This window comes from Vidua macroura, chromosome 9 (genome assembly GCF_024509145.1).
Source record: "Vidua macroura isolate BioBank_ID:100142 chromosome 9, ASM2450914v1, whole genome shotgun sequence".
NCBI classification, from domain to species: domain Eukaryota; kingdom Metazoa; phylum Chordata; class Aves; order Passeriformes; family Viduidae; genus Vidua; species Vidua macroura.
In genome coordinates, this window is record NC_071579.1 from 3,433,279 (window position 1) to 3,458,433 (window position 25,155).

The following is a 25,155-nucleotide window of genomic DNA, read 5'->3' on the forward strand; positions in this document are numbered from 1 at the left end:
TTCTTTCTACTTCTGTTCCTTAAACCAGCATTGCAAGGTAAGGACTCAGTTATTTGTTTGCAAGCCACAAATACAACAAAGATTAGAACGGGAGATAATGAGATAATCATCAACTACAAAACAGTGAAAAGTATCTGAACTCAAGTGGTAAAGGAACAAGAAACAAAAGAAAGTAAAAAGGTTGTCACTTAATTATGGTTTCATAAACACCTCAAAAAGAGTAAACTATATACTGAATACACAGGGTATTCTGCAAAAGCAGAATCCTGCTAAATAAAACTGCAAAAAATACAGCTCCATCACTATCATTTTATGAAGTCTCCATCCTCTCTTAAAGCCTCTTTTGAATCAAGAAAGAAAAGGTTCAAGAATTTTAAAACAGTTAAGTGCTCAAGATCTTAATCTGTAGTATGGATTCTTCCAGTTACTTACCTACATGTTCTGAAACAGATTCCAAAGATGCTCTGGATCTCTCTGACTCAGTCAGTGATTTCCAGTTTTTAGCTGTCTCAGGCCTAAATTGGAAAAATCAAATTGCATGAATTACAGTTACACCAGCGGGTGATGTTTGGTTGTTTTTTTTAATAGATAAAAATGGAAATACAGACATGTACAATTATAACACCACACCAATGTGGCACTATAATTATAACATCAGTAGTTTGCTTTGTCAACATACTGAGTTGGGCAGTTTATGGTGGTTTATTTTTTTTTTTTTAATTTGAATGCACTAAAATTGCACCATCTGCTGGAGAAAATGAACACTTAAAAATATATAGTAGGAAGTGCAGAAGATCAGTTGAATTCTCTACTTTTTAAAACCACAGATCTAAACCAGATTTAAGTTGCAAAGATGAATGGTTTGCCTCACACAGTGCAGTGGACATAATGAGTGACCAAAATGGAAAAAAAAAAGCCTTCAGGCTAATAATCCACACACAGTATCTGGCAGAATTCTTGCACAACAGAAAATTACTATTACTTTTAAGAAAACTGAAAATAGAGCCTGAAAAGCTGGGCAGAAGAACAGTGAGGTGCATAAGGTTACAGCCATGGTAAATCTTATCTGTTTGGGTCTGGTGACAGCAGCAAATAGGTCAATTGGAAACTGCCAATGTCCAGTGCTTTAAGGCACAGCAGTTAGCAGCTTTTCTTGCATCCATGGTTTTGGCTAAAACAGCAATCAGCCCCTAAATAATCTTAAAAAGAAGAAGGAGAAATCCCAGCTACCTATGGAGGGGTGGTGCCTTGATCTTAGGTTTTTCAGCAGCAGTTGAGGATGGAGTTTTAATCTGAGGTTTGGCTGTTGGTGATGCCTCCAGATCTTGGCTCAGCTCTGCTTCAGTCTTCTTGATAAACTCATCATACGACTGCACATGGAAAACAATTCCAACTGTTAATACAGTAAAACACAACTACAATTCAGCAATCAAAACCTATTAAGTGCATAAAGAATACACTCAGTTTCTCTATAAACCAATCTACTTAACTTTCCCCAAATCTACAGCTGCAAATCCTAGAAATTTCATTACTTTACTTCCAAAACCAAATTACAGGAGCACTAATCTTTAAGCCCAGCTAGGATAGTAATGTGTATAAATGTACATAACCCCCAGAATGCTGCAAGCAACCCATTACAGACAGACATTTAAAAAGGGAATGGCATTTTTGCCTCAAGGCTCTGGCTCATAATTGGAAATGGTTAAATAGCCAGGTTGGATGGGACTTTGAGCAACCTGGTCTAGTGGAAGGTGTCCCTGCTCATGGCAGGGGGGTTGGAATGAAAGGATTTTCAAGGTCCTTTCCAACCCAAACTGTTCTGTGATTCTGTGTAATAGTCACACTGCTATCACAACAAAGTGTCTTTCACAGCTGTTGATACAATATTTTGCCAACAACATCCATACTATCAAGATTTAGCCAAGGCTAACAATCTGTTACTTTGCCCTTCTTTCTTCTGTTCCTGACCTCCAGTTGTTTGATCAAACTGGCTTCCTGGGCCTTCAGTCTCTCCTTTTGTCTCTTTTTCTGCTCCTTTTTCAGCTGGTAAACCACAGATTTCCTTTTCCGTAGTTCATCTTTCAGGGCCCTGATGCGTCCTTCAATATCACTTTGATCAGAGGTGGTTTCTGAAAAAGTTTAGTTTTAGTCTTTACAAACTTGCACCTCACAAAACAATTCTAAGCAAAGCAATAAACAGTTGTTCAGTAATTACATAATACAGTGCAAGAAAAATGTCAAATAATGTAATGTCAACATATTATTTAACATAGCAAGACTCTTAAGGTGGGATTTCAGATTCTAAACACTACTATGTGTGAAAGATAGAAAAAGGTGTTGCATCTTGCTTAATTTAAAATTTAATTTTCTTGCTTAATTTAAAATAATAAAAGAGATAAGCCGTGATAAAATAACTTGTTACCAAGCTTATTCACACCAACCACATGTGAACCACAGTTCCACAACCACAGCTCTTCAACATTAGCTACTTTTCATGTTGGGTATTGCAGAAATTCATTTTTATATTTAAAAATACAACTCGGAGCTTTACACCAAAAATATATCTGAAACACAGAATTACAACTATAATACAGAGTTTCAAGTTGCAGGGTACACTTAATTGATGAGAATGCCACTTGGGACAGTGGACTTCAAACCACGTATCAGTTTCTGGTCTATGCAGATTTTCTGTCACCTAGACTAAATACATCTATGAAATACAAAGCTGACTGGCCAACAGCTGGAAGGGAACTCAATATGAACAAGGCAGAGATTGTCACTGTCCCCAGATACTCAGATCTAATATCTGAATGGTAACCCAATTCTACCAATAACTCTGATGATTTTCTTATTTCTGCTGTAACAGCTTTCCTTATTTCCTCTTAAACTCTCAGACTCTATAGACAGACTGCCTCAGTCTCTTATTAGTTGGTTTTTTCCACCCACCTTGTCCACTTGTTTCTTGCTTTAAATGTATACCAACATGGTGCAAAACAAGATCCTTGTCCCAGATTGCTGCTACCACAATTAACTATCAAAAACTCTTCAAAGTATTACCTGACATAGCCTTACTGGGGCTCCTCCCTGAGATGATGAACCCCTTCCTCTTTTATAGCTGCAGCTCCCAAGGGGAGGATTTTGGCTGGTTTGTTTGTCTAATGCTCACTATCACCTGTAGTGTTTTCTGGATGCTCATAAATGCCAATTTACTACTTCTAAACTTGGTAGTTTAGAAAGTCAGTTACCAATATGCTCTGGTCAGCTAGCAGGAATAGCTGATATTTCCCTAATCCATCTCCTTTCAGAACATATCAAACCATAATGAAGGATTCCATTCTTAACAAGAGCCAATAAATGCAATCAAACTACTGTATTCATTTTGCATTAACAACTGTTGTTAACCATTCAAAGAATTTTAAAATCCTAAAACCCAAACAAAAAGAATGGAATCTCACTTGCTAATCAGAAGCACTTTGTGATGCCACTGTAATTAACAGCTCCTCCCTAACAGTAAGTGACCACTGTGTAATTACAGCATTTCTTGATCAACTCATAAGGGAAAGATCTGCACATGCTTTCATCTTTGACGAGCTTGGCGTGCATCAGACTGACAGGGCAATGACTTCATTGTTACTCAGCAGGCCAAAACATTTGTCTCTTTACAATGGAATGATTAATTGTGAAACCAGCACCATCCTGACTTCCCACCTCATATCTTTCTTTAGAATTTTAAATCAACGACTGTCAATATTTTGTTTTACACAAGCTTGTTTTTGTGATCACTGTTGACTACTCTACATTTCATAATGGCTTCCTTATATGACTGCTGAGTCAGAACTTTAAAATAACTTTATCAAGGCACTGAAAGCTTCACTGTGTTGGAAACTGCTCTCCAAACAGAATCCCAACATAGATTACTCAGTGAAAATACATAGGTGTTTCTCACAGTAAGTTACCAACCATCACAAACAACAGCCAGTACACACAGGAGAATCTGCTAATTCTTTTTCCACTGAAGACTTACCATAAAAAAAAAAAACAAGAAGGAAAATGCTATCTCATTTGCTATGAAGTATTTTGTGGTGCTCTATCTATTGCAACTAGATGTTCTAGAGACGAAAAGTGTGGAAAGAGTCAAAACAGACTTCCCAGGTGAACAGAGTGGATGATGGTGACCCACTGGATGGAGCTCAGGAACCCCTGCAATCCACATGACTGAGAGCACAGCAGGGAAAGAGCTGCTCTGTACCACTTCACTTCCAGTATTCCTCCCCTCAGCATTTACTGGCAGGCAGCTTGGGTACTGGATAAAGGGTATAATGAGTCCATGCAGGAGATTTTATAGCTCAAAATGCCACCTTAGGCCCTATTTTACTGCACACAGACCAAACCCTCCTCCACAAATAAAGCCCTATGTCCTGAAGCATACACTGATTCTGCACATGGCAGAGCAGCCCCAAAGGTCTCTCCCATATTGCCATGTAACAGAGCTGTTCTGCTTCTGGAGCTGGGTGCAGGAGGAGGGATTTTTAAATCCTAACCTTAACTATTGACTCTTATCTTCTTCACAGGTGTTTGCAGAACTTGTACTGCTTTCTAAAAGAGGATATAAAGTATAAGCCTTCTTACATTAAGATCTTCAGCTGAAGAGATCAAATTACATAATGGGAAAATACACCCACTAACACCAAGCCTTGGCAATTCCCAGGAATTTGTCTGCCTGTCCACATCTATGTCTGCATTTCAAGTTTGTTAAAAGCAAAAGCTTTGAAAAAGCAATATAAACCCAAGTGGGTATTACACTTACCAGACTGTGTCATAGATAAAGATTCATCAGACCAATTGTGAGATGTCTGGTGGGACTTCATAGGTGAATGTAGCTGTCCTCCAGTTCTGTGGCTGCCTTTGCTGGAGTCTTGCTTTGATACAGATATGCTGCTTTTGGGAGGAGACTGAGAGAAGAAAAGGATAAATAAGTAACTGCAGTTTGAAAGTAAAAGATCACTGTCATCAGGAGCCACTTACAAGGAAAGAACAGCAGGACAAGAGGACAGATTAAACAGTGGTACCTGTACAACAGTCTTAAGAATTTAATCTTTGCTAGACAATAAAACAGTAATACCAAGAGCAGCAACAGGTGACTGCTTACTTTGAGCCTAGATTTCAATAAACCTGCTTAGACTACTCTACTACCACCTAAGTGAACTGACATGGCTCTGACTCACATGGGTTCAATACATTTGTGTCATCTGCAGCAACAGGAACTCCTACTAAATAAACTAATAAAATAAACCACTTCATGTAAGGGTGCAAGACAACATTCTGAATCAGTGAAACTATTTTTCTGAGGCCAGGCAAAAACTCAAAGAGCAAATATTCTTCTAAAATGCTTCTTAATGCTTCAACATTATCCTACAAACCTTTAACACACCTTGGACATAACCTCTGGCCCACATTAGACATTTTATTATTATCTCCTCAGCAAATTTGCCAAGAAAGTATTTGTAGTAAGTCTAGATAAGCAGTTCTTTTACCCCACAGACACTGAATTTTCTGTCTTATAGAGCACAGGGCAAAGTTATCAGGATGAAACTCATCAAAATTATCATCCAACTAGAAATAACAATTGGAATAGAACAATAAGGCAGAATTAAGCAGCAAGCAGACACCATCTGAAACCCTAAGGACTGTGCATGAGGTTACAGGTCTGCTTCTTCATCCCATAGCTACACTTTGGGATACATTACTTGCAAATAAGGCAAAGTGGAAAACCAGAGCATAGCTTCCATGGCCTGAAAGAATTTATACAATGGCAACAAGCTAGCCTACAGCTAATTCACACTGCTAAACTGGGTCAGTATTTCACCACTTAGCACTGCATACCTACGTGACATACACAAAATGTTTTGCAAGACTGCCCACAATTTAAAAAATATCTAAACTCTGTGCAGAAACAATATCTCCTCAAGACTTCAAAGCACACGTCTGATCACAATGATTACTCACAGTAATGTGAAACGGTATCATAAACACAGAAAACAGATTTGGTTAATAGTGTAATCTCTACTTTGACAACGGGGATGGCTGTACTTGCCACTGCTCTGATAGTAAGAGTACCTAAGGCAGAACAGCTCACTCACCAGTTTGCCAGGTGATGTAGAGGATTTGAAATCTTCAGAATAAGCCATTTCTTCATTAATTGTACTCTGGTCTGGGCTTTCTGGCTGTCCATGGCCCATGGGCTCTGATGGGACAGACTCAGCAGCCAGACCGCCAAGATCTTCTGGGATAGAGCTTTCACTATTCAGATGAGAGCAAGAAGGCACTGGAGACTCTTCCTCACTAGCTGTTTCTGAGATTCAATGAGAGAAAAACAAAGCACATGAGAACCATCTTATGTGCAGAAGCTGAAGGCATAAGGTTGAAAGGCAAACTTTCTATGGTGTCTGCAGATAAAGTAGTAACTGCAAGCTGTACATGTCAAACAAGCATTATTTCACTCACCTAGACACCGATGGTGAAATATTTAGCAAGAACAAGCCCGTTTACCAGAGAAGTATGATTTAAAGCATGATTTGTGTTCAAGAAACAACTGGGTGTGGCACTTAGTGCCCTGGTCTAGTTGACAAGGTGCTTTCAGTAAGAAGTTAAATTTTATGATCTCACGAGGCATTTTACAATACAAATGATTCTGTGCATCTGTGAGAACTGCCCAACATTCTCAGTGATTGCTGAATATCTAAAATAAAGAGGTTTTCAGGATATTCTAACATTTTCCAGACAACACACTCTGAAAAGATTATTAGGGAAACCTGTCCTTCCAGTTGACCATACAGAAGCAAGAGTCACTATTAGTCTGAAGAAGTCATGGAGGAGCATATAATCTGCAGGCCAGATCTTGAATTTAGAATTGATTGCTTCCTTTACAGTCGTTGCAGAAAACATTTTAATGTTATGATTTCATTATGAGTCTCTCAAATGGCAACAAACAAAATAATAATTTGGGTTTTCAATATTCCTGTTTACTAAATTCTGCAGCAGTCATGGCATTACTGAGGCAGCCATGGAGAACTATTCAGTGTTTGAGTAAAGGCTGGGGAGAAGGACTTTTCCTTCTGAAGCAGGGCTGTGTGCCAATGTTTACTGGTAGGTACACTCAGTTCTCACTTATTGATAAGAAATCAGCATTTGTACTGAATTTTTGTTCATTGGAACTTACTGATCCATACACATACCATATTTGAAATGTCTTACAATGCCTAAAATCCACATGACTGCTTTCAGTAACAAATGTAATAGGGAATTACTCTGAATTCTCTTTGCACATTCAAAGGATGTGCTGCCTACTTTCAGTAAAGTGGGGAAAAAAGGGAAAATAGATATGATTTTAGAACAATCCCTGAAATCACTTTCTCTCACTGCAATTCAGTTCCCTGTGCTTCAGCATGATCCACTTAGAACTGTAAAGCTGTAGCTTCCAACATCTGGGAATTCAATTTTTCCTCACAATAGCATAATTTATACTAATTACATCCTAGCATACTTTACCACAGCTACACATTTCAAACAGGTGGCATTAACAACAAAGGGAAGAAAAAAAATTCTTTCCATTTTTTGAAAACACAGACAGTGGCAAATGAGCCCCTGACAGAAGCCATCCTCACCAATAGTACTAAAGCTAACAAGAAGAGACACTTTGCTTACTACTGGGGAAAATGGTTTTAACAGAGCAAGTTCAGAAGACTACCAGCAAAAGATCATGTGTGGGAAATTCAGGACTCCTGGACAACTAACTAATATGATTAAGTAGACGCTGTTAATTGTTTACATTTTGTACTTCTTTATACATTCTAACTCTACTGCACAGGCTGATCATGTATTTCTTATTGGTGCCTTTGCTTGTTCATGTGTTCTGCAGGCACTTCTCAAAATATGTGATTGATTACAGTCTAGGTGCTTTGCCATCCCCTGTTATCAAGTTCTTGTGGTTTTGGAGTTTCGTTTCTCAGCTTCTTCTTTCTTATTTTAGCACAGTTTATGTCTTAGTAACCTTGATGAATTCCAGAGGGCCCTGAGAAAATCCTGATAAGAACAGTAACAAGTGAAATGGCTGGTGCCACTAGACCTTGTAGTCTAAGTTGTTCAGATACATTGCTACAATCATGCCATACTGCAGTATTTCTGCTTTGAAAAACAGAAATACAGTTTAAAAATTGTATATATAAGTGACTGATGGGCTTATGCTGCACTGTTCACTTGGGAGGATACATAGCAAAGGAGAAATACACATTTAACTATGGTGTAAAATGGGCAACAGAGTGCAGAAATTGGGATTCCAAGAGTGTCCGGAAAGCACAAAATATCAGAAAAGGAAACAACTGCAAACCTAAGCAATCTTTTTGTCAAATTATGCTTCACTCTTGCCATATGTGTCACTTCCTCCCAGTTCCCATTACCTTTGGGCTCAGCGCTCTGATCCCCCAGCTCTTTCTTGGCTATCATGGTTTTGAGCAGCTCTTTGTCCCAGGCAGCCAGAGCCTGCTTTTCCATCCTCCGTATTTCTGCCTCCTCTGCATCCAGGCGCCGTTTCCACTCCAGCAGTTCCTCCGCGTGCTGCCGGCGCTGCATCAGCTTCTGCTCCCGCTTCGTGAGGAACCTGACAGGCAGAGCACAGGTCAATGCCAAACCAGCCAGCCACACTCAGCTCCCAACACCCAGATGCTCCATTGCCACCATTCAATTGCAGTTGTTCAGTTTGTTTTCTAGGATAATATCCACAATAACTGCTATCTCCCAGACTTCTGATGTGCTGCTGCAAAAACCCCACAAATAGACAAGGGTTCTTTTTTCTGCAGGAAGTAATGTCTACATCATACTGCAAAGAGGCTGTTTGTATTTAAAAAAAAATCTTCAAAATCATTAAAATCATATGCACTAAACTAAACAGAAAAAAAGTTCCCAATTTCAGGACACAAAATGTACCCGTGGTATTAAACTGGAACCTTCTAGAAAGCTGTGACTGTTTGAAAAATGAACTTTTCTTTTTTGCTAATCCCAGTCACAGAAAAATTAAAACCTCAGCTGCCCCATCGTTTTTTCCAAGTATGTTATTGTAAGAGAAAATGATTCTGTATTAATAGTCCTCCTGGAGCTTTAATCCTTCTTCCTTTAAGCATCATCTCTATGGACTGGTACACTTGGAGTGTTAATTGTGAGCTGACAGCATCAAGAGAATAATGATGCCAGAATGTTTCTTTCCAGCTACTAACGTATCTGGCTGGTAGTTTAAGATGAAATAAAAATTAAAGCGCCAGCTGAAAATTCGTGGATATTTTCTTTCTGACAAAGAGCTCTTAAGTGATCCATGAAACCTTAGAATTGACAAAACTCTCACAGGATTTGGTAGTTATGAATAGGTTTGTGTGCACACACTTGTTCTCTTTGCCAGCTCCCATCTCATTTCTGAGCACTGAAGTAACCACAGCACTTAACCTTTCAGACAGTAAATTGGAAGCAAGTTCAACATCAATTGCACACACTTCCTCTGGCATGCCAAGTCTAGAGGAGAGTGTCTATCAATATATTCATCTCCTCCACTGAAAGCTTTAAGACATCACAGAATCACTCTGTAGAAAGTCCACAGTTTGCCAGCTAGAGAGTTTGCCATTGGTACAGAAGCTGTGGTGCTGTAGAAGGCAGACTTCAAAGACTTATGATACTTTGTTTTTGTGAATGTCCTTATAATTTTCAAGCCATCCCAAGCACTTAGCATCAAAGTTCTTAAGCTGCAAAGCAGATAATAATCTCATTTGTGCTTTTTAATCTCTCATGTTTCAAAAAACTCTTTTATTTACAGAGAGTGGAATGGCCAAGTGACTAATGTGCAGGTCTTGCCTGCTAAGGGACATTTCTCATTTGCTCACTTAATGTTTGTTCTGTTCCCTGGAAAAGTGAGCTGGCAGTTGCTCAGAAAGGTTGAGATTCAGATAAGTCCTTCTCTAAGACAGATTCAGACAAAGGGAGCAAGTTATGACATGAAAAGTTTCAGAAGCCAGTTAGAAACACTCACAATCTTCTTTCTTTTGGTCAAAAGAAGAGGAGGTGAAAAACAGAAGCACCTCAGAATCTCTGGATCATCTCCCACCTTAAAGCTGACAGATTCCATGATTTTGTGCATAATTTTATCACTTTCTATAGACAAACATCAAACATCATCTAAACTGATGCAAAACTGACAGGCTGGTATCATTAACAGAGCAAACTACCAACAGCAATTGCATTACAAACATGACAGGGACAGTCATGATAATGTTGTGTTTTTCACCAGCACTATCAGATCTATCCACTCTTACTCTCACACACACAACAGTTCCAATTAGTCCAGCAGATCATGCATGTGGAACTTGTTTAAGAGGTCATTATTACAATGACCTCAATGCAAAAAGCAACTTTTTCTTCTTGCTTCACCTACTGTTTGATTTCATCAGGAAGTTTTGCAGTTTACTGAGTCCTGAGAAAGGCACATCAAGTTGAAATAAAATGCAAGAGAAAGGCTGAAATAAATGGATTCAAAAGAGCAGGACTCCTTAAAAGCAGATGTCAAATGAATTAACCCAGAAGACCACAAACAGGAGAATTAATGAAATTGCCATGAAAATAATTACCACAGAAGAACTACTTAATGAGAAAGATAAATCAACAGAAATGATGGAAGAGAAAGAGGATTCCAACAAAAAACCCACAAGAAGAGGAGGATCAAAGCAGCATGGCCAAAGATGCAGACCCTTTTATAACTCTGGGGTTTTAAAGGCCAGAGCCACAAAACAGCAGATGCATTGCCTTAATATTTACTGCAGTCTAGAGGGTTCCAGTTGCAACACCAAGCGTACACATTTATCTTCAAAAGCAGAAAAAAAATTGCAAAAGCACATCTGGCATCTATGCAGCTGGAAATGTGGGGGAGCAATGAGGAAGCAGCAGCACTCAGATTACAGCAGCATGACTTCAAAATCTATTTCTCTGATGCTAACATCATACATTTTATCCATGCATTTCAAATATTAGTATTAACCTACTGCTCTAAACTGTATTTGAACATTTTAAGGTATATTGACTGTAAGCCCAAACTATGAGGTTTCAGCAGATATTCTGCAGTAGTAACCAGACAGTGGGAGCAAAGTGAACTGTCTGTTTGCCACTCAGAACATAGCAGGAGTAAGAAATTAGAATCCTGGAATGGTTTGGGTTAGAAGGGACATTAAAGATCACCTAGATTCACCCCTCTACCATAGGCAGGGACTCCTTTTGCTAGACCAGGTTGCTCAAAGCCCCTTCTGACCTGAACACTTTCAGGGATGGAACAGGTTGCTCCTCTGGGCAACTTGTGCCAGTGCTTCACCAACCTCACAGCAAAGAACTTCTTCCTCATACTTAATCTAGATCTAGCCTCTCTCAGCCTAAAACCATTACCCCTTGCCCTGTCACTACAGGCCCCGGTAAGTCTCTCTCCATTTTTCTTATAACCTCACTGTATATGCTGAAAAGGCACAATAAGGTCTCCCTGGAGTCTTCTCTTCTCCAGACTGAACAAGCCCAACTTTCTCAGCCTTTCTTCATAGGAAAGGTGTTTCCTCTCTTTCATTTTTTTGTGGCTTCCTCTGGACCTGCTCCTAAAGGTTCATGTCCTTCTCACACTGGGGACCCCAGAGCTGGACACTGGACTGCAGGTGGAGTCTCACCAGAGTGGAGTAGAGGGGTAGAACCACCTCCCCTGACCTGCTGTTTTTCCATGCAGCCCAAAATTGAGCTGGTTTTCTGGGCTGCAAGTGCACACTGCAGAGTCATACCAAATTTTTTGGTCCATCAGCATCTCCAAGCCCTTCTCTGAAGAACTGTTCTCAATGCAGTCACTCCCCAGACTGAACTGATAGCAAGGATTGTCCTGACCCAGGTGCAGGGCCTTGCACTTGGCCTTGTGGACCTTCATGAGAGTCACACTGGCCCACTCCTCAAGCTTGTCCAGGTCCCTCTGGATGGCACTCCTTCCCTCCAGCAAATCAACTGCACTGCTCAGCTTGGCGCTGAGGGTGGAGTGATCCCCCTGTCTATGTCATTGATAAAGATCTGCAAACAGATTTGCAAGTGTCAACCATGTCCACTGCTGAAGAACCTCTGGAATTTCTAGGACTGAACAGAGCATGCTCTATCAAAGAGTCTATCACTGGAGAAATATACAGTTACCTGACCAATTGGTTGTAGATATACAGCTGGAATTTGGGGTGGAGGTTGGGAAAACAGACACTGAGAGAGGCCCAGTGGTGAGACGTAAAGACAGAGAAGAAGTAGTGAACAGGAGAGCAGTGTCTACAAAATAAGGAGGGAGAGTTTAAAACTAAGATAGCAATTAAAGCAGAAAGAATGAGAAAAGGATAGCATCTGGCAAAGAACCTTAAAATCAATTGCATTTAACATTGTATAGTTAATACCCAACATCTGCAGTACAAAAACTATACACTGTTATGCAGAAGGTTATAGAACATACAATTAAAACACTTGGTTTTCTGTTAATGAAAGACAAGCTACTTTCACACTGCTGTGTTTTTCTTTAAATTTTGGAGAGTTTTATTACTTTGATGCAGATTTCCACAGGCACCAGTTAACATACCTCAGCCTAACCCTTCTCATGCTAGTCTCTCAAGAGAGTGTGTTTATTGGTATTAAAGAGCATGCTGGTTGTGCAATATCAACAATTTGCTGGTCTGAAACCTTAAACACATTTTCTTCACTTGGTGAAACCTCAATAGAATTATTTCTACAGTAAGGTAAGCACCAGTGAAAGAGCAAAGAAAAAAGAGATTAAACAGTTTACTTTTAAAACATGGACAGTTCCAGATATACCTGCCATTCACATTATAGCTGCTAACTGGGATTTTTTTGCAACAAAGTACAGACTTGATCTCAGAATACTCATATATTTCATTTGAAGTACTAACTGCAGAAAGATAATACCTATTGTTTTTTTTTTTTAATCTACATAACTTACAGCTCTGCTTAAAATGGTATTTCTTAAAAGTATTACCATTTTAAGCTAATTCCTAATGAATTATCAAATTTATAGAAAAATACCATGCTCCATTTCGCTCTATCAACTACAATGCAAGCTAAGAAGCACACCAAGGAAAAGCACATGAAAATAAGCATTTAATTTGTTATTGCAGATTATCATTAATGCTGCATATGCAAGGAAAGCCAGGGGAAAGTCGTAAATTCTCTTTGACAGAGCATGCTCCTGTTCACATGCAGGCTGCACAGACTAATCAGTTAAAATGAAAACAACTATTTATTCATTCCCCTTTTAGCACAAGACAAATATTAAAGCTGCCTCCTAAGTAAGGAAGCCAAAGGATTTCCAGCTTGCTGTGGAGTACAGCAAATCCAGCATAGCAGGCTTTCCCAACTCCTTCCTCTAGTTCCCTTGTATTTATCATCCAGCTTCTTCCCTTGAGCCGTATTTCCCACCCTGATTTCCCCTCAAATGGCAGCTTGATATCATTACCCCCCAAACCAAACATCTTACTGCCATTTTTGTGCTTTACAAATCAAGAGATTAAAAAAAAGATACCAAGTCAGCACAGTTTTTCAAGCAATAAGCACGGCTATCACTACCAAAACACCTGCCAAAGGTGTGCAAAAACTGTACAAGAGGGAAATCAAGTTTTAGAGAATTATTTATGCTTACACAAAATATTTCCTCCTTCGAGCATATACAACAATCCAAGACTTTTAAAACCACAAAACAAAAAAATGCATGACCACACAAATCACACACAATTTCCACTTGTTCTGCCTAAAAGTAATTGTTCCATCTCAAATCTTGGTATCCAGCTTTTGAAAAGTATTCTCCAGGTGAGTAATATTTCCAGCTACATAAAATAATAATCAAATAATGACTAAAATATCTTTAAAGGTAGGACATACTTTTTATCTGCTACTATCCCTTGTAATATATGTCTTTATGCCATTTTAAGTGTGGCTTAGAAATGAATGTACTTTGAAGAAATGAGATTTCAAGAACAATATTGGCAAAGTCAGTAGCTGATAAAAAGTAGCAAAGGAAGTCTTGAATATACAAGTATTTGTCATCTCTTTTAGTATTAATACTGTATCTCAAAATTTGTAAGCTGCAGATTGTTTTTTATAACCATTTGAAATTTGTTGAATTTGTTTGTGGGGAAAAAATCAGATAAAGACCCTCTTTTAACAAAAAAATAAGATTAGAAGAAAAAAAAATAGTTTCTTGAAACCCTAGAAGTCAGCATGGCCTACAGAACACATGCTTTTCAAGTCCCCATCTTAAGTAGTTTACCAGCCTCAAAGATACTTTGAGAATTTGCCACTATGATGATGGGGTGGTTTTCATACAATTTGGAATCCCAGGAATTTAGTTTTAGAAATATGACACATCAGAAACTTTTAATCATCGGTGATTTTGGCTGTTCAGTCTATCAGATGCCACCAGAGGAGTCAGAATAAAACAGCAATCAACTCAGGCTAGACACAAAGGCCATGAAACTACAACACGTTTTTTGAGTTTTTCCTACTCACACCAAAGCCTCCCTAACTGCTCTTGGGTTTTATTTTCATCATACTCAAATACATGCACGGGTGGGAAAGGTGCTTCTCAAATGATTGCAAGCAAACAGGCTGCCAAGGAGACAAGGACAAGTGGCCTTCACATGGCACTGCTTGCTTTGGGATGTTTTATCCAGCTGTGTTTGGAGTCTCAAGAGAAAACACATTCCAGAGATCACCCACACGGACTGAAGCGCAGTGACTGTCTTGGTTCTAAGCTCAAAAGAATTGTTTAAGCAAAGACTGTTTCTTGTGGCAACTGGCAGAAGCCAGACTTTCAATGAATTAGTCTCAAATAAGAATTTAGGGCTTCAAATTAATGAGCACAAGCAGGTAAAGTGTTTGGGATGTTTCCTGCACACAAAGTAATTGCTACACTGAAAGGATGCAGAAACTATTTTTTAGCTAAAACATCTTCATAGGCAAAATCAGGAGATTAATTTTAGGTTTTCAGACATAGGAACTGCACACAGATTTTGTTATTTCCTCTGGAACCTAACAAACATTTTCAACATTCTTCCAAACTGTAAACCACATATATTCTCAGTCACATACATATCACCTCCACTAATAAAGAAAATATTTAAAGAGTTCATCCTAGGTGATTTTAATGCAATCAGAATTAAAATTCAGCAGCTGGATAATTAGATAGAACTCACATACCTGACAACCTCAGTGTCTTTCTGTGAGCCAGATCTGAGACTCAGTTACTAGTTTTTGCATAAGATAATGGCTGTTACAACTTACATTTCAACTCAAATAAAAATTGCCACTGTAATTCTAGAGTCTCACTCCCTATATATTTTTACTCTTTAAGGTTAAAGGGGAGATACAAAATACAGGCACCATTTTGACCATTTGACTTCAGGCCTCTCATTGCAAGAGAAACTCTGACAGGATGTGCTGTGAAGCCACAACCTGTCCATATTCCTTGTACCTACAAATATCAACATTTGTTAAGTTGATGTGCTTTTACCACCTCAGTCAAGTACAAAAAATATTAAACCAAATCTTCTTCAATAAAACCCCGACCACGTGGTCTACCATAATGTTTGAATCATGCAAGAACTGTAGCCTTTAAATTATTATGTTCAAAGATTAATATAGTTTTATTCATGCTTCCAATCAGCTGTTTTTCAGGCAATTCAGATCAAAGTGTGATATCAACACCACCGATATTTCTGATGTCCATTTTTAGTGCAGATGTGGGACAAACCAACTTGTTCCATTAAAATAGCACACTTTATTAAAAGAAAAAAAAAAGATATAGTTACTTTTCATCCATTCTGCTGCGCATTTTTTTAAGTTTCTGCATAATGCTGCTGGTCTCACTGCTGGAGATGGAGATTGGGGAAGGGCTGCGTGTTTCTGCCCCAGTTGGAAGTGGGCTGGAACCATTGCTCTGCTTGATGTCATCCTCACTGGGAAGCTCCTGCAATTAAAGGGTTAAAATAAAAACAACCCATTAAAAGACTATTCCAAAATCCTTTATAAATGGTGTTAATTTGTGTTAATTTAGCTTGTAATCTCTACACTGCATGAAATACTGCTTCAGGTAAGTCTGTCCACTTGCAGATTTAACTTCATAACCTCGTTTTTGTTTGATACACAGCTTTTAGCACATCCTTTCTATCCATAATTTAAGTTTTCCCCTAACTGTATCCAGAACAAAAAAACCCCAAAAAACCCCAGAAAACCAAAACCAAAACAAAACAAACAGCCCCCCAAAGCAACAAACCACCAGAATTCAGTTACCCAAACAGGAAATCAATCTTTTCTACAGTACTACTATTAAACTTGTGTCTTCTCAAATAAGGAGGCAAGTAGAGGCAAGAAACTTAGCATAATTACCCTAACACACACAGCAGGAAGTCTTTGGCTTAGTGCTTATATTTAGTACTTTGGGCATGACAAATAATCAAACAAAAATTAAAGCCTGAGAGATCTAAGCATCAAAAAACTCACATTCCCAAAGTCATTAGTTCAGTGTGAGAATGAACAAACACATCTACTGTGCATTTAAAACATTTTTTAACTTCTCCAAAGGCATTTCCTTAAATGATGGTCTAAAGACATTAAACATAATTTGCTGAGATAAAGGGGCGAGATCACTTCAGGCAGACAAAACTTCCAAGTGACAGGGCCAATCTAGTAGCCTTCCATGCCTATAAACACTGAAGCTGCATGGTGAAGAGGGAAGGAAGACACCAGTTTCTGTGCTGAACACTCACCAGCTTGTTTTCTCCTGCAGATTTCAGTTTTTCCTGCAGTTTCATCGTAGTCTGACGGATTCGCTCGATTTCTGCCTGCTGTTTAAGGATGAGCTGCCTCTCCTTCCGAGCAGCCTTGTTCGCCTCCTGGAGACGTTTAATTTCTGCCTTTTAGGTGTAAAAGGTTCAGCATGAGAACACTGACAGACTTCTCTCAAGAACACACTCAAAACTGCCACAGTGCCCTTCCTGTGGGTTTGATGTGGCTGCAGTTACACGAGGAAGGAACTAGGCTGAACTTGAGTAGCAAAGAACTGGAGATCAATTAATACTTCAGAGTCTCAATCATGAGATTACAGATAGAGAACAGCATACTGAATATGACTGAAATGCAAATAAAACTTACAGTAAGAAATACTGCTGGTTATCCATTCTTATATTTACAGTGTCTGAAACCTTTAATGGGTACACGTCTTTCAACAGGACTTTCCTAGAGGGCATCCCTTACCTTTTCCTGCTGTAATCTCAGCAGCAGACCACGCTGCCTCTTTCGAATAGGAGGCATCTTATCATCCTCTCCCTTGTCTCGCAAATGCCTGCAAACAGATTGAAAGAAAAAAGTATAAATAAAGTAATAAGATTACTTTATAATAATAAATAATAATAAAGTAATATTAAAAAAGTGCACAACAGGCCAAGTGAAAAAAAAAAAAGAAGCTTATTTTTCCTATTCTACAGAAGGCTATGTAACTTAATCCTTGGCACGCTCTATGATGGAATATTTTGCAGCATTTAGTCAGATAGGCACAGTAAAAAGGCCAGTGCAGGTAATAGGAGATCACACAAGAATGGGCAGAAGCTCTGCAGAGGTAGCACATTCACTATTTGAGAAACACAAAAGGAAGCACACTTGGCTCACTACCTAATAATCCTTTGTCAAATCCACAATTACAAGAAATTGTAAGAAAATGTCTGCTGAACAATGGTACTCTCATGCAGAGAAAATTACTGATTAAATCTGGCCACTGCTGTTTACTAGTATCAGTGAGTACTTCCAAGTGGACTTCAGGACAAAGCATATCTTAGATTGGAAACAAATCACTAAGTACATCGTGTATCCAGATTCACAAAACGTGGCCTGAGTCAACTAAAATGACTTCAGATACACATCAAGCAAAGAATGGTCAAACTCTTTGACAGTTTTATATCTTCCTGAATTATTATGTGTAGAGGAATGGTTGGCACCTACCTTCTCCAACTGACAACACACATCTGCTCTTCTACTGTTTCAGTGAAATTCTTAATCAAACCCCATTCAATGTAAATATCAAAGCACATTTCTAAATTGAGTCCTGTTCTTTCCAAGTCTCAGTAGCAACTGTACAGAATACTGATGTCAGAAGATTAGTTCAACCATTAATACTTTAATAAGGGAGCAGTAAGGTGGAAACAAAACCTTGAAAAGTTGAAGGAAATGGTCAGTCAGCAGTTATGTATATTAAGACCTGCCTTACTTTTTCTGGTGTTCCAGCCATGCCAGCTCAGCCTTGGTCTTCTCTTTGAGAGCCTTCTCCCGGAGCCGGAGGAGCGAGGACTGATGAGCTGCTCGCATTTCCTCCTCTTTCATGTACTGTCTTACCATCTCCATGGTAAACTTAGAGAAACTGTCTTGCCCCGCTGAAAATGGCATGCTTAGCTCCTAGAAGGAAAGATAAAGTTGGCACAAAAGCACAGAAATGCCATGGCTTTTTTTCAGTTGTAAAGTGCATGTCTGTGTGTGCATATACACAGATAGACAAAAATAGATGCAGGAAGGGAAGCTGTTTTTTCCATGAGCTTTGTGCAGTCCAGCTATTTTTGCCCTGTGTGACAGTTTTGGGAGGTCCCCACTCTGGCCAGAGAGATGAAGCATCATCTTGTATTTCCTAGCTGTGTGTTAGCATAGTTGGAGGACTTAATCCACTTATAAAACCTGCCTCAAAAAGCCACTCCTCCTAAGCCACAAGGAAGAGGCCTGGATGGATTGTTTCATAAGTCATCACACTTGTACAGCAGTGACATACAGCATGATTCACACAGCTCTCTGTTTTGAGATGCTCAGAGAACCACAAGGAGGAAAAGAACCCTCAACCCTGCAAACACAGCTAAAAACAGCTCACTCAAAGCTTATCAGCTTAACCATGTCTAAGTACATTTTCATCATACTCAAATACATGCACGAGTGGAAATTTGCTTCTCAAATGACTGCAAGCAAACAGGCTGCCAAGGAGACAAGGACAAGTGGCCTTTACATGGCACTGCTTGCTTTGGGATGTTTTATCCAGCTGTGTTTGGAGTCTCAAGAGAAAACACATTCCAGAGATCAGTTAATTTAATTTAACTTAAATATGGTTGCCTCATCTACCTTGATAGATGACAGAGCTGTTTTGTCTGGGGACATTTCCTCATCAGAATCATCACGACTGCCCCGCTTCTTCTCCAGATTATTTCTGCGATGACTCTCAGAGGGCAGCAAAGACCGAAAAGATTTTTCTTCAATCTCATCCTCTGTCATGGACTCATCAAATTTCAGGGAATACTCTGTTGCAACAGAAGCAGAATCTGAGGGAGAAATCAGGGAAGCTGCTTTCTACTCAGTTTTGCACCATGAATGCAATTTTAGTCTGTCTCATCTCACTAATGTTAGTGGGGTCAGAAAGACAGGGAGGTAACTAATGTAGAAAAATGGGTGTTTAGGAAAGAGTGATTTTGAGTTAGAAGACATATGTTATCCAGCTTTGAGAGACCTAACAGATTTGTGTACACAGGTATAAACACATCTGGAGTTGCTGAAACATTTGGTGTTGTGCCTGCAGGTTCAGCATGTGAGCATGTGGCTAAGCTAACACAGCAGAATCTCAAAAGTTCCCATCTCACTGTGCCATTCTGTTACCTCTTCAGAGACTACAATTCACCTGGGTCTCATCTTTCTTCACACACTTTCCATCATTTATTTCAGAAATTCATTCTGAAACAGCACCACCCTCCCTCCCTCCCCCCTCATCACCTTCAGATCCATCACACACCAGCAACAGAGCCAACCTTTTTCATCTGGCAGGGACAAAACACTGTCACTGGGCAAGGAATCATCTGCAGCAGTCTGAGCCTGCTCTTCGATACTGCTGGCTGTCTTCTCACGACGGGAAAGCTTTTTCTCATTCTCCTTAGAAGATGGAACTGAAGGGCTCTCCTGGCGGCTGCTGGTACTACTGTGTTATCCAGAGATTATTTTTTTAAAAATACTTTGCACATTTCAAAATACTTACATTACATTACTACTGTACACACCATGATTAACGTCACAACAACAAACAACATGCAGAGGGTTTGGTTTTGGTTTTAAAATGCAGTTTGGCTACTTTAAAATTCCAAGTTTCATCAAACTACTGATTGGTGGTTTTATTCTAGCTTAAAATACATGTGGTCTGAAGGTATGCACATCCTTTACCTGGCAGTGAGTAGTAATGATAAACAAATGCAAACAAATCTTCTTTCAGATTTTAGAAGATTGAGTAAGTCACAAATTCTGTTTTAGAAGTTAGGAGAACTACAGAGGACAATGTTTTTTCAGTTCAAGATCAGAGAAGGGCTGTGAGAAACTTCATGGGACCTAACTAGATCAGGTAAGTGAAGAGGATACAAAAAGCTTCTTACCTCTGATCATGAACCTTTGATCTTGAGGACTCAGAGTAACTATCAAACATTGGTGAGTATGTCTGTTTTGAGTCACCTGTCTCCTCTTTACCTTGTGATATGGCACCAGACTCACATTTCCTGGAAATGAGAAGCATTTGGAATAAATCTGCATTGTCTTAAACATAGGAGTAATACAGTTTTCATGAGCTTTCGTCAGTTTACTAGAAGTAATAATAGCTAAAATTTATGCTAAAAGATTTCCTAAAGCTTAAACTAGGTTAAATCATCCCACAAAACATTTAGATTATCTTTTTCTACTCTTTTTATGTAGAGTTTCACAGAACCAGTTAATGTCACATTTGTTGTATGTACACTACTAAGGGCATAAAGATAGAATCCAAGCTCATCTTAAATACTCATTATGACATCTTAACATTTTCTGCAAGAATAGGGGAAGCAAAACCTAACAAATCTTACTTCCCCACTCCCAAGATGTGAAACATTAAGGCAAACCTGTTTGTATCAGCTCGGGCCCTCAGCTGCTTCATGAACTCTGAATGGTGCTGCCGCTGGTGGTCAAACAAGGTGGAGACTGGAGCAGCTGGGGCACTGACAGTGTCCCGTGCTAACTCTGTCATCTGAGTACAGCAAAAACATGGGAATACAGTGAGCTTATCAGCCTCAAAATGCTTCTGGAAGAGAAAATAATCATTCTGGCAGGCAATTCAGTGATTTGTAACAACTGTGTAACACATGGGGTTACAATGGTTTGTAACAACATATCACTTCTGGTGGTAAAGGGGCATACTGCTCTGTGAATACATATTCCTCCACACTCAATTCCTTTACACATAATAAATTACAGTGTACATTCAAAAATATTCCCAGCACGTTGGTGACAGGTGTTTCCACTGCTGCATTGCAGCTAAAAGAAATGGCTGCTCAACTGAGTACCTGGAGTCACTTGTGAACAGAGATGGAAAAACTACTCTGCTGACCCAGCATCAGTGACCAGGTCATCCCCATCATCCTCTCCACGAGCACCTCTTATGCTCAGACTTCAAACTTCAATCAAAACTTGAAGAGATTAAAACCCTACACCAAATAAAAGCTGTCTTCTCTGTTTTGTCTCCATTATTTCTTAACTGGCTTTCACCCACTTCAGCTCTAAAAACTACAAATGTTTCCTTGTCTTTATCCAAGACTTCACTACCTACTCTCAATGACCAATACACTGCATGTATTTGAGGTGTCCGAGCTTTTCTGCTCCTTTAACCCATTCTTGTCTACTCAAAAATTATTTAAACTTCATACATTTGGCAGAGCCCAGAGCAAGTACATCAGTATTATCCTACAATTCCATTACTCATCATAAAACCAGCCTTAGTGAGCACCAACATGTGCATGAGCTGTGAAGAAACAATTCTGTTCACACTCATCAGCCTTTTGCACTCCATCCCATAATATTGACCCACAGTCACTGTGACTTCTAAACTGTGATGGACTAAGAGCATTTCTTGGTTACTGTGTTCCTTATTCATGTTTGAAGCAGCTGCTACATACTGGAAACAAGAAGTATAAAAACTGATGAAGTGATATAAAAACCTGAAAACTAATAAATATTCTGTATAGCACAAGAAGAACAAAGAGATTCAAAACAAGGAAACTTCTAACTCTGTACCAAGTCAAGAGCTTTGCTGAAGATTCTCCCTTCTCCTTTTTTTTTAATTTTATTTGCTGTTGTTCTACTTTCAGCAGTAAGCAAAATTGCAATTCTCTGCTTTTCTAATTTAATTTGCACATGAAACAGATACAGGATCAATTCTTGATGGAGAGGAGCTCTTACAAACTGAAGATGCTGTGTTCACTGTCATCAATCTGTCCTGGGAGAACAAACTTCTTAACAGTTCATTAACTGGAAGATCATAAGAATATGGAACAGGGATTTAAGGCTGCTGATTGACTCCTAAGTAATGATGCCAGAGCAGCTCCTTTGAAGTCCTATCATTTGTCACATTATGGAAGTGAAGAAGTTGTACCAAGAATGACACCAAACAGAAAATAACTTAAAAGGCAAAAAAGTATTCACAGTAGTAAAATGGCTTTTCTCTCTCCCTGGGGCCTCACCTCACGGAGCTGGTGAGTTGCATCTATAGAGAGCAGTGCAGGTTCTGCCTGCTTGGCTGCAGCCATGCACGGCGGCTCCTGCCCAGCCTCCTGCCGTGACTGGACCAGCTGCTGCAGTGATTCTGTATGGACCTATGCAGAATCATAGAACTGAAGATATAGAAGACTGAAGACATAGAACATAACTGAAGACATAGAACAGCCAGTTCAGTTCTTCAAAATGGTCTGGCTATAGTAACTACGGATTTATTTCTCAAAATCTGGCAGAAAAAAGTTTGAAACAGGCCCTTGAGAGTTTATTTTAGCTGTATTAAACCCTTTTGGTACTTTCATAGGTTCACAGGTTCAAATTAAGAATACTTGTAAGCATGGATTTACTTAAAACATTTTGCCTCTTACACACTCTATATTTTTGAAGGGCAGCCTTACCTGAGCTGCCTTCTGCTTTGCCTCTTCCAGTTGTCTCTGACTTTCTAAAGTTTCTTGTTCAGCCTTGATTTTCCAAAGAGCCAAGTCCTGTTCATGGCGCTGCTGTTGTGCCTACAGATCAGGAAAACAAGTTTTAACCATGCAATTTAAACATAATGATGTGATTTGCTTAGCCACTGGTTGCAACTACCTTCTTAAAGATCTCGATCTACTCTGCTGGGGGTGTCTCTTCTGCTTGAAACAGAATTTTCAACCCACTGACCCTCTTCCTTTTTGAGGCAATGCACATTCCCCATACTCTTCCACCACAGTGCAGAAAGGAATTCAGGAGATCAATTAATTCAACAAACTAGAATAAACAATCTTGTCAACATAAGGAAACTTCAGCCAAAAATATTGTTTTTCTGGAATAAAACAAATCATCCAGCCCAAACAACTACACTGCATGGCATTGGAACTCAACATCAATCCCAGTAAACAATCATGCTTTTATCTGAGGAACACAACCAAAACAGTGATTGCACCTAAGAGTATATTAATGACACATTCCAGAGTATCTACTTCCTTGGTGTCAACTTAAAATAAGAAAGATAACAGACATGCATCCTAAAAAATGGCCATTATCAGAGATGTCACCTCATGCCCATTACAATTTCTCTGCACTGCTAACAAAAGCTTAACTTGCCCTAACTTGATTAATTGTTTTTGCAAACAAACAATAAAAGAAAAAAAGAGAGAGGTTAAGACAAAGAAGTATTTCTCCACTACCTTGAGAATCTGAGCCAAAGAAACACTCTCCTGTTGGGCGAGGGAAATGCCTCGTACCCGCTCAAGATCCGAGAGCTGCCGCACGGACTCCTCGATAGCGCTCAGGTAGTTCAGCTCTGCTGACAGACGGTGCTGCAGCCCTGCGGGGGAGAAGCGCATGCACCCTGCAGGACAACAAACACTGCTCACCCTCACAGACCTCACTGTCCCACACCAAAAACACAAGGAAAAACGCTGTAGAGCTGCTCTGGCATCAGCATGGTTTTTACAAACACTCACCGCTTGCTGAGGCTGCTCCTGCTGCAGTCCTGCTGGTTCCCAGGCCCACGTCAGGGAAGGCCACGTTTGGCTTCAGCCCTGGGGCTGTACCTCCAGAAAAGCCAGAAGGTGACTTGACTGTTTCTGCTGTGTTGCCTACAGAATCCAACTGCAACATTTTTTGGGAGCCAGAAGATGGGGAAGAAGTTGGTGTCTTCTGTGGTCTTCCCTTGTCTGAGAAACTGACAGTGAAACAAAAACCAAAAGGAGTCAAAAATTCTCTTAGTCCAGCCATTTGATAAAATAAAGGAATAACCTTGTTCTTCCATTTCTACACACAAACAGATCCATGCAAAGGGCACAGTCTGTTCAGTTTGCAAAGGCCCAGTCTGTCTTCAGGAAATGGCTTCATGAGATGGGTTTTGTCCCTAAATCCCAGTTCAGAGCTAAATTTCTAGAGCACCCTATTTTTCCCCAATTATTAAGCCTAGTTAGCACATACACAATTTTTTTTTTTTAAATTAACACAGTATCTTCATGTTCTACATGACCAGACAAGCAGTTTCAGTGCCTCCTGTTAGGAGCCTGGCATGAGAAAGTCAGGATGCAATCATGTGCACGTGTATTTTTAAAAAGTGAACAATTTACTATCAGCACATGGATGCAACTGATTGTAACAAGCCACTGCCCTGAGTCTTGAGCTCTCTCCTAAAATGCAATGGAGACCAAAACTTGACTTGAACAATCCTTAAGATACTATGGTAACACTTTTTGAGAAAAAGACAGTTCTTTTTTAAACAGAGAAAATGATACAGATGCTTCTTAAATTTACTATTCCAATTTTATTAGGCTGAAGAGGATTAACAGTGGCTGTTTAAATCCTTTGGTAAGACATTCTGCTTTACTTGGCACGTCTTAGGAGGTCAAAAGACCTTTCAAACCCAAACCTAGATGTCATCAACAGTCACCAATAGAAGCCAATACCTCAGAATTGCTCTAAACCAACACAGAATGAGAGATCACTCATATTGCTTGATGCTTTTTAGAAAAAAGTGCA

The 25,155-nt window shown here is 39.4% G+C and overlaps 1 protein-coding gene across 17 annotated transcripts in view; it reads right to left on the bottom strand.

Moving 5' to 3' along the window:
* CEP350 (centrosomal protein 350) overlaps positions 1-25,155 on the bottom strand; it is a 76,685-nt gene that overhangs the window by 20,740 nt on the left and 30,790 nt on the right. For 13 of the 17 annotated variants that reach the window (XR_008438259.1, XR_008438256.1, XR_008438257.1 and 10 more), the window contains exons 16-33: positions 24,120-24,340; positions 23,841-24,004; positions 23,073-23,183; positions 22,644-22,775; positions 21,030-21,208; positions 20,535-20,654; positions 19,923-20,089; positions 19,246-19,442; positions 18,356-18,540; positions 17,350-17,437; positions 16,863-17,009; positions 15,906-16,063; positions 8,457-8,656; positions 6,141-6,352; positions 4,808-4,952; positions 1,969-2,129; positions 1,231-1,370; positions 433-515 (exon numbers count right to left, since the gene is read on the bottom strand). Coding sequence is in view for 11 of the 17 variants with exons in the window: in XM_053984509.1 (XP_053840484.1) it covers positions 433-515; positions 1,231-1,370; positions 1,969-2,129; positions 4,808-4,952; positions 6,141-6,352; positions 8,457-8,656; positions 15,906-16,063; positions 16,863-17,009; positions 17,350-17,437; positions 18,356-18,540; positions 19,246-19,442; positions 19,923-20,089; positions 20,535-20,654; positions 21,030-21,208; positions 22,644-22,775; positions 23,073-23,183; positions 23,841-24,004; positions 24,120-24,340 (2,810 nt within the window). In the remaining 6 variants the exon portion in view is untranslated. The remainder of the gene's footprint in view (positions 1-432; positions 516-1,230; positions 1,371-1,968; positions 2,130-4,807; positions 4,953-6,140; positions 6,353-8,456; positions 8,657-15,905; positions 16,064-16,862; positions 17,010-17,349; positions 17,438-18,355; positions 18,541-19,245; positions 19,443-19,922; positions 20,090-20,534; positions 20,655-21,029; positions 21,209-22,643; positions 22,776-23,072; positions 23,184-23,840; positions 24,005-24,119; positions 24,341-25,155) is intronic. The other 4 variants (XM_053984508.1, XM_053984507.1, XM_053984505.1 and 1 more) reach the window with 3 other exon arrangements.